The sequence below is a fragment of the Schistocerca gregaria genome, chromosome X (genome assembly GCF_023897955.1).
Source record: "Schistocerca gregaria isolate iqSchGreg1 chromosome X, iqSchGreg1.2, whole genome shotgun sequence".
Lineage (NCBI taxonomy): Eukaryota > Metazoa > Arthropoda > Insecta > Orthoptera > Acrididae > Schistocerca > Schistocerca gregaria.
The window spans coordinates 546,309,658-546,324,238 of record NC_064931.1 but is presented as its reverse complement, the minus strand read 5'-3'; the positions used below and the strand labels follow the sequence as shown (position 1 = coordinate 546,324,238).

Below are 14,581 nucleotides of genomic sequence, written 5' to 3'. Positions count from 1 at the left end.
TGGCTAAAATTCGAGAAAAAATGCAGTCACTACGTACAGGTCATTTAACTCCATATATGATCTAAAACTTTGTAGATGTCTTCAGTCTACATACTTGTTGTCAATTTCAGTAGCCAACAACATTTTTGGTAAGTTGTAGGTGCTAAATTCAAAAATGAAATCAATTTTGAACTGTTGGGATCAGTTTTCTTGTGACACGCTACCCTTTCATCTGTTAAAATCTTGAAAATTATGTATATTGGTTATTATTTTGTGGCATAACTTAAATATTTTGCAGCGCTAATTGCTGAAAAATAATCAGAATATATCCAAGGAATTACCACACACAACCTCAAGTTCAGAAATTTACCTCCAGGAAATAAAGGTGATTTGGCAGCATTGCTGGATCACAATAGTGTCTGTTGTTTCAGACATGCCTGAAAGAACAGACATGTCAAAGAAAAAAAAAACAACAACAACAATGATCTCTTCAGTGCAGATGGACACAAGACTCAAACTTTTACGAGAATCAGCAAAATTCTTTGAGTAATGAGGATAATGGGCAAGAAGCACTACATGTGTAGTGCGTGTATAAGATGAGAATTTGGATTTGTTGGGGTACATATTAGTGTACTCCGTGCAGTTACAATGACCACTATGTTCGGATGGCTTAGGAGACCCAGGTTGGAATCCTGGTCCAGCACAAATTTTCAACTTCTCCATTTGATTTTAATCAATACCCGCTTTCATTCAGTGTGTGTAATTCCTTTGTATATTTATTATATAATGATAAGACAGACATTTTAGAACCAGATTTTAAGCTGTAAGACATTTCCAGTGCCAGATGTGGACTCTGACCACAATTTATTGGTTATGAACTGTAGATTACAACTGAAGAAATGGCACAAAGTTAAAGAGATGGCACCAGGATAAGTTGATAGAACTAGACGTTGTTCAGAGATTTTAGAGGGAGCATTTAACAATGAATAACTGAAACAGGGGAAAGGAATCCAGCAGAAGACAAATAAATAGCTTTGAAACATGAAATTGTGAAGGCAGCAGATGATCAAATAGATAGAAAGACAATGCCTAATAGATATCCTTTGATATCACAGAAGATATTGAATTTAATTGATGAAAGGAGAAAATGTAAAAATGTAGCAAATGAAGCACAAAAAATGGAATACAGACATTTAAAAAATGAGAGTGACAGGAAATGTAAAGTAGCTAGAGGACAAGTGTAAGGACATAGAAGCATATATAACAATGGAAAAGATAGATGATGCCAATAAAATTAAAGAGAGAAATTTGGAGAAAAGGAAAACAGCTGTAGAAATACCAGAAATTCAGGTGGAAAACCAGGAAAAAACAAAGAAGGGTAAGCTGAAAGGCCAAAGGAGTGTATAGAAGGGCAATACAAAGGAAATGTACTTGAGGGCAATATTATAGAGAGAGAAGAAGACGTAGATGAAGATGAGATAGGAGATATGATACTGTGAGAAGAATTTGACAATGCACCGAAAAACTTAAGTCAAAACAAGGCCACTGGACTAGATGATATTCCATCAGAACTAGATCCTTGGGAGAGCTAACCATGTCAAACTATCCCATTTGGTATGCAAGGTGTATGAGATAGATGAAATATCATAAGACTTCAAGACGAAAGCAGGTGCTTACAGGTGTGAATATTACTGAACTATCAGTTTAATAAGTCACAGTTGCAAAATACTAACACGAATTATTTACAGAAGAATGGTAAAATTGGTAGGTGTCCACCTCAGGGAAGATCACTTTGGATTCTGAAGAAATGTAGGAACATTTGAAGCAATATTGACTCCACAACTTATTTTAGAAGATAGGTTAATGAAAGATAGACCTATGTTTATAGCTTTTGCACATTTGGAAAATGCTTTTGACAGTGCCAACTGGAATACACCCTTTGAAATTCTGCAGGTAGCAGAGGTAGGCAGTGAAGGGTTATAAACAACTTGTGCAGAAAGCAGACAGCAGTTGTAAGAGTTGATGGACACGAAAGGGAAGCAGGGGTTGAGAAGTGAGTGAGGCAGGTTTGTAACCTACCCCTGATGTTATGCAATTTGTACACTGAGCAAGCAGTAAAGGAAAGCAAAGAAAAGTTTGGAGAAGGAGTTAAAGTTAAGGGAGAAGAAATAAAAATTTTGAGTTTTGCCAAAGAGATTGTAATTTTGTCAGAGACAGCAAAGGACTTGGAAGAGCAGTTGAATGGAATGGACAGTTTCTTGAAAGGAGGATACCATATGAACATCAGGAAAAGTAAAACATTTGTAATGGAATGTAGTCAAATTAAATCATGTGATGCTGAGCAAACTAGATTAGGAAATTAGACACTAAAAGTAGTAGTGGAGTTTTGCTATTTCAGCAGCAAAATAAGTGATGATGACTGAAGCAGAGAGGAGATAAAATGTAGACTGGCAATGGCAAGAAAAGTATTTCTCAAGAAGAGAAATTTGTTAACAATGAATATAGATTTAAGTGTTAGGAAACCTCTTCTGAAGATATTTTTCTGGAGTGTACTCTTATATGGAAATGAGACAGATAAGAAGAGAATTGAAGTTATTGAAATTTGGTGCTACAGAAGAATACTGAAGACTAGATGGGTAGATCATGTAACCAACGATGAGGTAATAAACAGAATTTGCAAGAAAAGAAATGTGAGGCATAACTTGACTAAAAGAAAGGATCAGTTGATAGGATACATCCTGAGATATCAAGCTATCACCAATTCAGTATTGTAGAGAAGTGTTGATGCTACAAATTGTAGAGGGAGACCGAGAAGTGAACACAGTGAGAAGGTGCAAAATGATGTAGTTTGCAATATTTACTTGTACATGAAGGGACTTGCACAGAATAGGGTAGTGGGGAGAGCTGCATCAAATCAGTCTTTGGACTGAAGACCACAACAACACTTTTAACTATTGCAAAAAGTTGGTTAGTGTTTGTTTTAGTATTGCTACATTTGTTCCATATTCACCAACTTCTTAAAATAGTGTGCAGTGTTTAAGATCTGCCCACCAGTATAAATATACAAGATGTGGCTCCTTCATTCCTCCCAACATATTTTATAACAATATAACCAATTTCTGTACTGTTTGCTGTTGGCATCCAAAGGACACAACATTTTGTTGATTGGTGCTGTCAGCATCATCATGTATGCTGATGAACTGATAGTCAGTTAAACAACTGCAGTACATTTTTGGATTATTTTGTCATAAAAATATAATTTTAACTATGTCTGATGTTGTATATGCAGTTTGTATTTGTAATACAAGTCCAGTGCATAGTTTTCATAATGATCATATTTACATATGTATACAAAAATTAGTAATAGTTCTGAGAAAATTACATTTTTGACTCCAACTTTTAGTTGATGACACTGATTTAAATTTCACATCATATTCATATCAATGTCTTCACAGCATTAAGTACTGATAGCACTCTTGTCCATGACAATAGCAGTATAAATCTTAAGTTTAAGGTTTGTTTTAAATGAATATATTCTGTTTTAGGTAATGTATTTGTGTTGAATCCAGAGTTGGGATAATTCATTACAAACTCACATATTTTAAAATATTTTGTAGGTAATAAACAACAAGGTCCATGATGTACCAGTTGCAATCATTGCCAGCAACAGGCCACATTACTTATACAGGTATTTTCATATAATATTCAACCACTTCACACCCAACCCCAAATGGAACATGGTTTACAGTTTTGTTTTTTTGGTGTACACTTTTCCCCCATATATATTTATTTTATTCTAATTAAAAGTTATCAAGTAGTTTTGGAATACAATAAATCTAAAATCTCAGAAAATCTCACATCTTTGTAATATAGTGTTTTTATTTTTAATGTTTAGAATGTTGCGGTCACTTCTGTCAGCCAGTGGTGCAAACCCAGAAATGATTACTGTTTTCATTGATGGATACTTTGAAGAACCACTGGAAGTTACTAAACTGTTTGGTTTACGAGGCATTCAGCACACACCAATTGGAGTTAAAAATGCACGGATATCCCAACATTACAAGGCCTCTTTAACAGCTACCTTTAATATTTTCCCACAGGCCAGATATGCAATTATTGTAGAAGAAGACTTAGATGTGTCTCCAGATTTCTTCAGGTAAAAATTACTTTAGTTATTAATTCACATTTTCCGTGGTACAAAAGATAAAAGATGATGAAGGTGTTGTAAGTGAATAAATGTGCTTTGAGATTGTAACACATATCAGTTAAAATCTATCGCTGCATCTACTGAAGCATAGCAGGTTACATCAGACATGCTCTTTTCTTTTTATTTGTCTTCATTTTGTTTCCTTGTAATTCTAGCTAATCATTTCTTCACTTCTGTTTCACATCTTTTGCCTTCTTTATTCCTCATTTTTCTCATAGTATCCAACATTTACACCATTTACATTTTTTCTTTATTTGCACTCATTCTCCACTCTTTTTCTCATTTCCTTAGTGTTGAAAAGTAGTATGTGTGCTTTCTCATTGTCTTCTTTTGTAAGTCTGAATTAATCTTTTGTTCACTAACTCACAAAACAGCTGTGTATTTTGGTTGTTCTTTGACTCTGATATCAAAGAAATGTAGCAGTATTTTTCTCATGATTCATCACCTCTATGATTACATCTGTTCTCATTTGCTCACACAGTCTGTTCTGTTGATCTCCCATCACATTACTGTACTTGAAAAAATTTGAAGAAAAATTCTGATGTTATTCATAAAGTTATTTCATAGAACTATAAGCATAGAAATTACAACTGAAACTTAAATTCCGTAATTAGCATACTTTGCAGACCCATTTTCTTGTTCACTGACAATACAATTCTCTGATTTTGCCATGACTTCCTACTAAACATAATTTTTCTTCCTGATCCAAGTCTCACTTACTCTCAGGTATGCAAAAGTTCTAAAACTTTCATGGTATAAATGCATTATCATTTAGATATTGGTTCTGTCTCCTTTTATTATGCTGTCCTCTTTTGCTTTTTTCCTCATTATGCTCTAAATCCACTTTTCTCATCTCCATTTAACCAGGGATGAGTCCTTTGAAAGAGCACTACCAATTTCCTTTCCCATACTTCCCCAATCTGAGCTTGTGCTTCATCTCTAATGGGGACATTAAAACACTGTAGTCAGGCAGCTGAAAGAATGTCCCTGACATCTCACACATGTGGGGTACATTGTGTGGAGTGGATACTCTAACGCCAATCAGAGTTCTGGAATTCAGAAACATTGTAATGGTGATGATCCTAGGTCTCCACCCCTATAACTCAAGGTCACACATAGTCAAGCAAGTAGCGACCAAGATAACTTAACAAGAAATTTCCACATAGTAACATTAGCAACATAGCCATGGACTGTCACAGACATACTTTCAGCAGCTCAACTATAGTCTTCTTTCCTTCCTTTTTCTGTACATAATAATCACAATATCAATGTGAAGTTGAATTCTAATCTACCTTCCTTCCTTTCTTTTAACCATAGTCCTATTTCTATTTGACATCTTTATTTTTTAATATTATTGTTATATTTTCTATTCCATATCTCACATCACCACTGTCAGCTATTACCTTAAAATTTACTTTCTTCGTTGCAGTATTTCTTCTCCATTATAACATGACTTTCTCCTTGATTTTTATGAACAGTGTATATTTATGGAGATTTTTTACTTTTCCTGTAGCACTTTGTTAAATATTTTCTTGCTTTACCATAGTAAATATTGTAATACAAGGCACATTCTGAAAGTAAGTTTTGTCATTGTTTTTTCACCCAGAAAATTTGTTGCCAAAAAGAAATGCACTATGGCATCATGAAATATACACCTTGTATTACTTTTCAAAGTAGTCACCACCAACACTGAGACGTCTGTCAGAGGGTGTGATCAGTTTGAAGAAATCACTCTGGTAAAACTCGGTGCCCTGTGATTCAAAGAACTGTCACACTGCCTGCTTCACCTCAGAATTGGTTTGGAAGTGACATCTTGAGAGCAGCTTCCAAAACAGGTGAAAGTCCAATGGGGAAAAATTGGGGCTGTAGACCAGGTGACCCAACTTCTCCGATCTCATGTGACAAATCTGGTCCTGTGTGAGCCATGCTGTGTTCGTTTTTGCGTTGTTGTCCCAGAGCACAACACCTTCACTCAGGAGCCTTGGTCTCTCCATCAAATGGCAGACCTGAGATTCATGAGGATATCAAGTATCATGCCGCATTGATGGCCCTTTCTGGAGGAAATCCAGGAGAACCACACCTTTCACATCCCAGAATATTGTGGCCATAACCTTTGTTGCTGTGTGACACTCAGAATTTTTTTCCTCACTAGTGAACTGGGATGCTTGCACGTCATTCAGGCAGCCTTGGATCCTGGGGTAAAGTGCCACACCCATCTCTCATCACTTATGATGATTCAGAACAGGAACACATTTCCCTCTCACATGTGCCACATCAAGTGATTGAGGCTGATTCCCATTCTTCTACTCTTGTGATTCGGGGTCAGGTTTCCCATAACCCATCTCGCATTTCCCTGGACATGCTGGTCTGCATCTATATCATTTCTCATCCACTGATGCCCCTTGCATGATTGAACCAGCAATGAGTGTGGATTCATGTGGCATTTGTTTGCATCATCTCATGAACCATCCTCTCTTTCAAAAACAATAATGAAACTTGAGTTTTGTAATGCCCCTTGCACCTAACAGAAAAGTTTACAAACTTGAAAATTTATAAGGTAAAGACTTGTATCCAGCACATTCATAAGAGAAATGCTAGCAAACAGAAACAGTGTGTGCCACTTTCATATGGATATCACTTATTCCAAACATTTCATAGATCGTGAATAATGAATTAATGACATGTAGCCTGACCTGCTTGGGACATGTTGTATGGCAGTAAACTGATCTTTATACAATGTCTCTGCTTTCCTCCAATTGTTTGTTTGTTATCCACAAGCCTAGACCAATAATTATATGAAAAATGAGCCTGAGTAACTACTGCCACTTTGATGTGCATCTTTTGAGAAAACTCACTCTGTTACTATTCTGTGTGTTTATTGTGCACTCCAGACATCTGGACACCATTAATTATAAAATTAACATATGTGTATCACAATAAGAACATAACAGATAATTATCTAATACCACTCTTATTGAGAAACTGTGTTTAAAACTCAAACTTATTGTTTTTCAGTTATTTTAGCCAAACTCTGAGATTGCTTGAGGAAGATGATTCAATCTACTGCATCTCTGCCTGGAATGATCAAGGATATGAACATACAAGTAGTGATCCAAGCTTACTATATAGAGTAGAAACAATGCCTGGTCTTGGCTGGATACTAAAACGATCTCTTTACAAGGATGAACTGGAATCTAAATGGCCAACTCCTGAGAAGGTCAGTGCAATTTTCAGGCTGTAGGACCTTAAACACCCTGCTCTCACTGATTCTGGGTGAAGTGAGACTAATTGTTAATCTAATTTAGGGATCATGAAATGTCTATTTCACTACCTCTTAACAAGAGAGTTTGTGATAAGACACAATTAAAAGGAAAGGCAACATGCTGATTCCACTTCAAATATCTGAAAGGATGAGATGCAAGTATCAGTTATTATTAATATTTATGACTGATATTTGAACAGCCATGAAAACTGAAAATGTAATTTTGCTGCTCTACTGTTAGTTTATCGGATCACATGTAATGACTAATTTTGTAACTATCTGAATCAATCACACTGTGAAGAGAAATGTTACCTGAAAATTCAGTGAAAAGTACTTATATTATAGCTAACATTATAAGTGAACATGTGACACACAGAAGAAAAGTCTTTTATTTGTGCATAGCCAGTTTCTTTCATATCTATGCCAATCTCTTTATATACATGTACTTTGGCACTGTGACAAATGGTGAATAGAATTACTGAGAAATACTGTTGTCACCATTCTGTTAAGTTAAAGTTGCAAGAACAGTATGCTTTGCAAATTTTGTCAACACAAGTAATTTTATTGGCAAATATGTTATGAAGATGCAACATTTATTTTCAGTGTTAACTTTAATAACAGAAACATTCTCTCTCTCTCTCCCTCCCTCCCTCCCTTCCTCTTTTTCCTCTTGTTATATATCTCTAACACTTTTTCTATCATATCAAGACAAAATAGCCAAGTCAGTATGGCCACAGCCAAAGGAAATATTCTTTGCTAAAAACACTACCATTCTTATATATCAGTGGAAGATGAGTTAAATTGAAGATTACGTGAGCCACTACCATTGTCTTTGGATGCAGACAGTATAGTATCAGACTCAGTACAAATGTTTCTGTGCTCATTTTTCCACTTCATAAATGTGTTACATCTTTATGAAATTTTAGTTGCAAATTATTGTTAAGTATATAAATACAGCAGATAGAAAGGTATGTTCATAATTCGTATTTGTCAGCTGATACGGAGTTGTATATTGAACCAAAAAATTAGCAGATACCAACAAAGGCTTTCCTTGATTTAGTATTTTTTTTTAAATTTTAACTCAATGGCTACATGACCTTCCTGCCATCAAACAAAACTTCAACAGCAAATACAATGAATGAGTTATAATAAGAGAAGCAAAAGTGAAAGTTGGCACAGAGTTGATTGATTCATTTCATTGTATGTACCTTATGTGTCTTACTAAATAACTACATTCAGTTTTCAAGTTGTTTAAAGCCATGCACATAATAACATAATCATCTTTATTGAGTAGTATCAAATGTGATACAAATAAAATGCTTCAGAGCAACAGAATGATGAAATTTGTGGTAGCAATCTGAATACATCAGCATAACAAACAATGTTTGCTTTCAATGAAAATCAGACAACATATGCCACGTGCAAAACATCGAGAACTACATTTCCCAGTGACTATAAGAACAAACATGAAGTGAGATTAAGACAATGTACTGCAAGTGAAATTTGTGTATTTTACAACATTGTTTTTAAATAAATAAAAACATGCACTTTAAGTATAATTTTGATGGGAAAGTGTACTTTATGAACACAAACAAGGTATAAAAATTTACTGAGGCCTAATTCACAGCAAATACACTCAAATGATGAAAAAAAAGAAGGTTGTTACAGATCACAGTATGCTGAGGTGAACAGAGAGAAACAGAAGACATCTACTTAGCAAATGGCATTTCATTCATACCAGTGTAATAAAACTGCAATCTGTTGTTATGGTAACTCAGTGTTGATCAAACAGAGAAAACTTCACAAAACAGTGAGACAGCAAAAAGGAAAGGAAGAATAAAGTTTGACATCCCATCGATGATGAACTCATTAGAGATGATGGTGCAAGGTGGCAGAATAATGACGATGTACTACATTTCTAAGGAAGAGGGTAATTCTCAAGACTTAAAAAGTATGAATGAATAGGATCAAGAGGAATGGGTACTGACTGGAAATTATAAATTGATAGGGCACTGTTTATAAAGAACAATGTTTGATGAGATAGAGTATAATTTAGCAAAAATAACATGCTTCTCCTTTTGCCACATGCCAGAAGTTAGTTTGTGAAGTATAGATGTAGATGAAGTTAAAAAATTTGTCTGTGCTTTAAGTTTATATTCGGAGCAGTATGCTGTGGTGATGTTACAGTGACACAATTTGTCTGCTTTTAGTGCTAGAAGATGACATAAATGTGGGACCTGCCATGTGTTGCCATTCTGAAGCAACTTTGCATCAACGGAACAGAACTATATGAATCAATAATGAAGGCAAATAACTTGTGCGTAACTATGTGTTCAACTGTCTGCGTTTTCCTTACAAACCGAGAAGCACTTTTAGGGCAGTTAAGTAAATATGGTGAAATAGGTGAAATGAAATACTTATGTTCTCTATCCTCTTACCAGAACACACTTGGAATTCTGCTGGCTTATTCAGCCTTGTGCAATAGCTGATTAGAAAACAATGCATAATAAGATCAAGATAGTTACTGATGTTTGAGCAAAGGGTACATAAAAAAATTCAGCTGTAAAACAATGTAGTGATGTCACTGAAATAGAAACCTATCCTTACAGGAAAAAAGACATATTGAGTAAGTAATATCTTAAAGTGTTATTTGTGCTGTGAAACAAAATGTTAGATTAGAACAGCATTTGATGATGGAAGTAATGGCCAAGACTGTGATTGTAACATTGAAGTGATCACTCTTGCACACCTCAAGACTGCACTTGCTATGTACAAGAATAATTATTAACAGCAAAATGTGAAAATACAGTTAAAAAATAATCTTTTAAGTCGTTGGTGGATATTTGGTAATTAAGGAAAATATCAGTCAGTAGTATCTGCTGTTTTAAATATATGTGCCAAACATTCTGCTACAGAAAATGACATACTTTACAAATGTTTAAAAGTGTTTTATAGCGATATTGCAACAACATTTTAAAGCATTTTCAGTCAGTGTTTCAACATTCTTAAGTGTTGACTGTTATTCAGCTGTTATAACTGAGTTTGAAATGAATGACTGCTCATAGCAAACTTCAATTAGATGTTAATGGAAATCAACACATTTTAAGGTGGATATGAACAAGATGGGGTTAGATGAGCCATTATTTAAAAACGATATGTTATTAGAAGAGAAATAAGGATGAAGAAGATGATGAAATGAAATAATCAGCAGTTATTTTTGGATATGGTTTGAAATGTGTGATACTAAATAAATGAGTCAAGATGGAGGGAGGAAAAGAATAGAAGGGTGAGTACAGATTGAGAAAGGAAATCTGGAAAAATCTTGATGTGAATTTATGAAATTTCTGTTATTCTAAACCTGTATTTAATGACATAGGACAAATGACATAATAAAAGAATAAGGATGTTTCAGAGCACCTACTCGTAGAGGACTGTATAAATCTGACTAGCTATATTTGTATTCAAGCATCTGGAACAAGTGCGATAAAATGTGGGAAAGTATTCCATAATCAATGACAACTGCAGAAGCTGAAAAAATATTCTAACTGAAAGATGAAGACAGTCATTCACATTAGGAAGATAATGAAAACAGGTGAAAGTCACAATGTGTATGTATAAAAAGAATAAGTGATCAGTGAGCTGCAGTTAAGAAAAATTGATCAACAGAATTTGTGTTAGTGTACAAGAAGTTGAGCATGTTGTGGTCATCACGTAAAAACTCTGCAATATGTCAATATAAATAAATGTGGTTTCCATCTCATACCTCACACTTGAGCTACTGCTGAATTATTAACTTCAGATAATGATACCTAAATGATTGAACCAGCTTATCTTACAATGGATTCTGCCAGTTTCTGAAAGAAAAATAATCTTCAGTATCTAATAGTAACTTAAAAGTGCTGAAAGAACTGTAAACTGCTTATAGTATGAAGATAAGGTCTATAAAATAAATAATAATGCAGTATGAAATGACAACTCTTAACACCACAGAGATGATTTAGAAGGGTCTGCTTTTGACTAATCCAGAAAAAAAAAGTTCTGAAATTCTTCTGCTGACTTGTGAATAGCAACAAAGAGGATTACAAATGTTTTTCAAGTAGGCCTTCAGTTTAAAATCAGGAAATCCCATCTTTCTTGTCATTTCACTATTATTTTTGCTTAATATTTTTAGACTGTCCTATTGCAGTGTATTTTATGAATATATCACATATTGATTTTATATGTCACCATAACCTGCACAAAGCAGGCAGAGTTTCTGCTAATATGACAGTATTTTCTGTATCTTCTGTGACTGTATGACACATTTTTCATAATGTTTGTAAATTTTAAGTGATATAGTTACTTGGTGTTTTATTGTTGGATCAGCTGTAACACACAACTATTGTACATTAAATGATCAAACAGAATACTAAGAACAGGAAAGGTAGTCTGCCACTGATGCTAGTAATGAATAAATAATCACTTTAGACAAACACTGAGTCACTTCAGAAGTAATGATATAATTAGCATGTAAAGAGATCTGAAACAGAAATACTGCCACCGCCAGGAAGCTACTGATTCCTTTGTGTTGCAAATGAGTTAAAAACCAAATAAAAAGAATAAATACAAGGGCTGATCATTAAGATAAAAATGGATATCAGGAAGAATTCAGTCAGATGAAACACACTAACTTTCAACTCTGATAATGCAAATATTGGCACGAGGATAGGTATTTAAACAAGCAATCAAAAGTGTGAAAGTTTATTAGTGTATTCATTAGATTTAACTGTTTCACCTGCCAAAAATTTACAGAATCAAATGGCATTGATATTTCTTGTGGGAAGAATAGCAAGTCCACAACATCACCAGAAACATACTGTGCAGCATAAAGTTAGGAAAAAATAAAACAATTGCAAAACAAAAAAGATTTAGAAAAAAGTAAATTAATGTTGATCCCAAAATATGAATACATGAGCTTTGATGGTAATTTTATCTGTGATGCCCCTGGCCTATGATGAGGCATACAGATTTGCAGATGCTCATACACGTTTCTACACACTTTTGTTAGAGGGCTTATATGAGCCAGAACATTATACTTAGTCAAAACAATATAAATATGAAGTTCTGTAAAAGAAGAGGAGCAAAAAAATTTAAATTGAAAAATGTTTGTATGTTTGTCCTCTGACAATCTGTACACACTAGAAGAAACTTAGCAAATGTAATATACCTCATGGAGATAAAGCAAAGTTGACCAGCTGCATCCCAGTAATGAGTGACTACAAATATGATAAATGGGTCAACTGTATGACAGTGGGAATTGCTCATCTTCACAGAGAATCTTAGTTTTCTTTCAGAAGCCATACTTGATGCTCACTGATCTGGAGAGAACCAGTAATAAGTTACACCCTATCAGAAGTGCCTTACCCACTTCATTCCTGTCATGCGAGCATTCTTACTTGCTACAAAGGTGCCAATGAAAGAAACGTACAGCTCTGTGAGTGTGACACCACAATTTTTAGGAGGGATCTTAGACCATCACATCAGACAATTTTCAAACTAATGAGGACCAGTCTTCATGAGAAAAATTCCTATTCCCACTGAGCACCTCTAATAGTCAGTGCTAGGAGGTGCACAGTACCCAGTAATGGGGAGATCAACAGATCCTGTACCTTAATCATATTGATCATTCGTGGGATGTTCTCGACCAGCATGTGAAAGGCCTTGCCTCCTCTTGCTGTACCTGCAAAGTGTTTGCGAAGTGCTCTCTGAAGACAATGGACACAGATACCAACCAAGCTGAAGCAGAACTTCCTTAATGGCATGCTGCTGCAGCAGGAGGAGGAGGAGGTTTGTATTAATGGTTAGGGTGATGATATTTCTCAATAGAAATTAACTGCATTTTTAAAACAATATTTTTCCATAAATCCTTTTTTTCTTAATTTATTGGCTTTCATAATTTTCATCAACTTAGTGTACAGCTGTAATATTCATTTAGTTATTAGTAAATCATATGTACCCAAATTAATTATTCTTATGATTGTATGCCCCAATTTCTGTTTATTCTTAATGTAGGAACAACATTCTCTGGTAGGAGTGTCAAAAACTCGTGCATCTTCATTGTAAGAAAGAAACTAATAACTTCTTAGATAGATACCTTTTGTCATTGTCTTCCTGGAGCAAGCACACAAAATCTTAATTTCCATGGGTGTGTAGATGTTTACTTATTATTGATGGATAACCAAATACAAAACTGAGGCATAGAATTTCATCAAGTTTCTGCACATCTATGAGAAAGGAAGCACATCATATTAGATTTAGTAATGTGTGAAAAGCAACCACAATGGTCAAATGAAGACTCTGTATATTTTTGAGTCAGTGGGGTTATTTCTTCATATTTGATTTTGAAAGAGGAAGATGATTACAAGAAAATAATCCAAGAAGATTATAGACAGAAAATGTTTTGACTGTTACCTACAGGCCCTTGTGAATTATCATAAATCTGCAGAATGTGGATGTTTCCTATCCCTTTGTGGAAACACATTCATGAGGAAGTGGAATGAGAGAAGGCATACCAGTGTAAACTAGGTCAAACGAATATTTCTAGTTGTGTGATCACAATTTTTCAAAGCTAACATTACATTTTTTTACCCATGAACAAAGGAAATAAATAAGCAGTGTGAAAATACATCCATTCTATCTTTCCCGTGTCAAGACACATCAGTCACTCTCTTTCCTCTCTATCCATGATCATCTTTTTCCACAATAACAGAGTTGACACTGGCACATTAACTCACAGTTGCCCCATAAAATACGTGTTTCATTGCTGAATATAAAATCTAATTATGATGGATTCCAATGTATTCTGGTTTCCAGTGGAATTATATCCATTTACCTTGGCTTTGAAGGGAGCAGTGGGTGTTTTCTACAAGTTTCTTTCCAGGGTACATTCACTGAATACTCTCACGGCACTCAGTGAACTGAAGCAGCTGATATACTTGAAAAAGAACATTTACATCTCATCTTCATGAGAGCTATCAGTACTGCATGTCAGAAATATCTGTCAGCATGTGAATTATGCAGCCTTTTTGTGAGTAAACAAGTTAGGAACCTACTGAACCTCCTTGTTTGTTTTCATCAGTTTATACCAGTGAAAT

The 14,581-nt window shown here is 34.7% G+C and overlaps 1 protein-coding gene across 7 annotated transcripts in view; it reads left to right on the top strand.

Moving 5' to 3' along the window:
- LOC126297807 (protein O-linked-mannose beta-1,2-N-acetylglucosaminyltransferase 1-like) overlaps positions 1 to 14,581 on the top strand; it is a 1,990,313-nt gene that overhangs the window by 1,928,451 nt on the left and 47,281 nt on the right. For all 7 annotated transcript variants that reach the window (XM_049989012.1, XM_049989016.1, XM_049989017.1 and 4 more), the window contains 3 exons: positions 3,597 to 3,667; positions 3,875 to 4,135; positions 7,202 to 7,403. In XM_049989012.1, the coding sequence (XP_049844969.1) occupies positions 3,597 to 3,667; positions 3,875 to 4,135; positions 7,202 to 7,403 (534 nt within the window). The remainder of the gene's footprint in view (positions 1 to 3,596; positions 3,668 to 3,874; positions 4,136 to 7,201; positions 7,404 to 14,581) is intronic.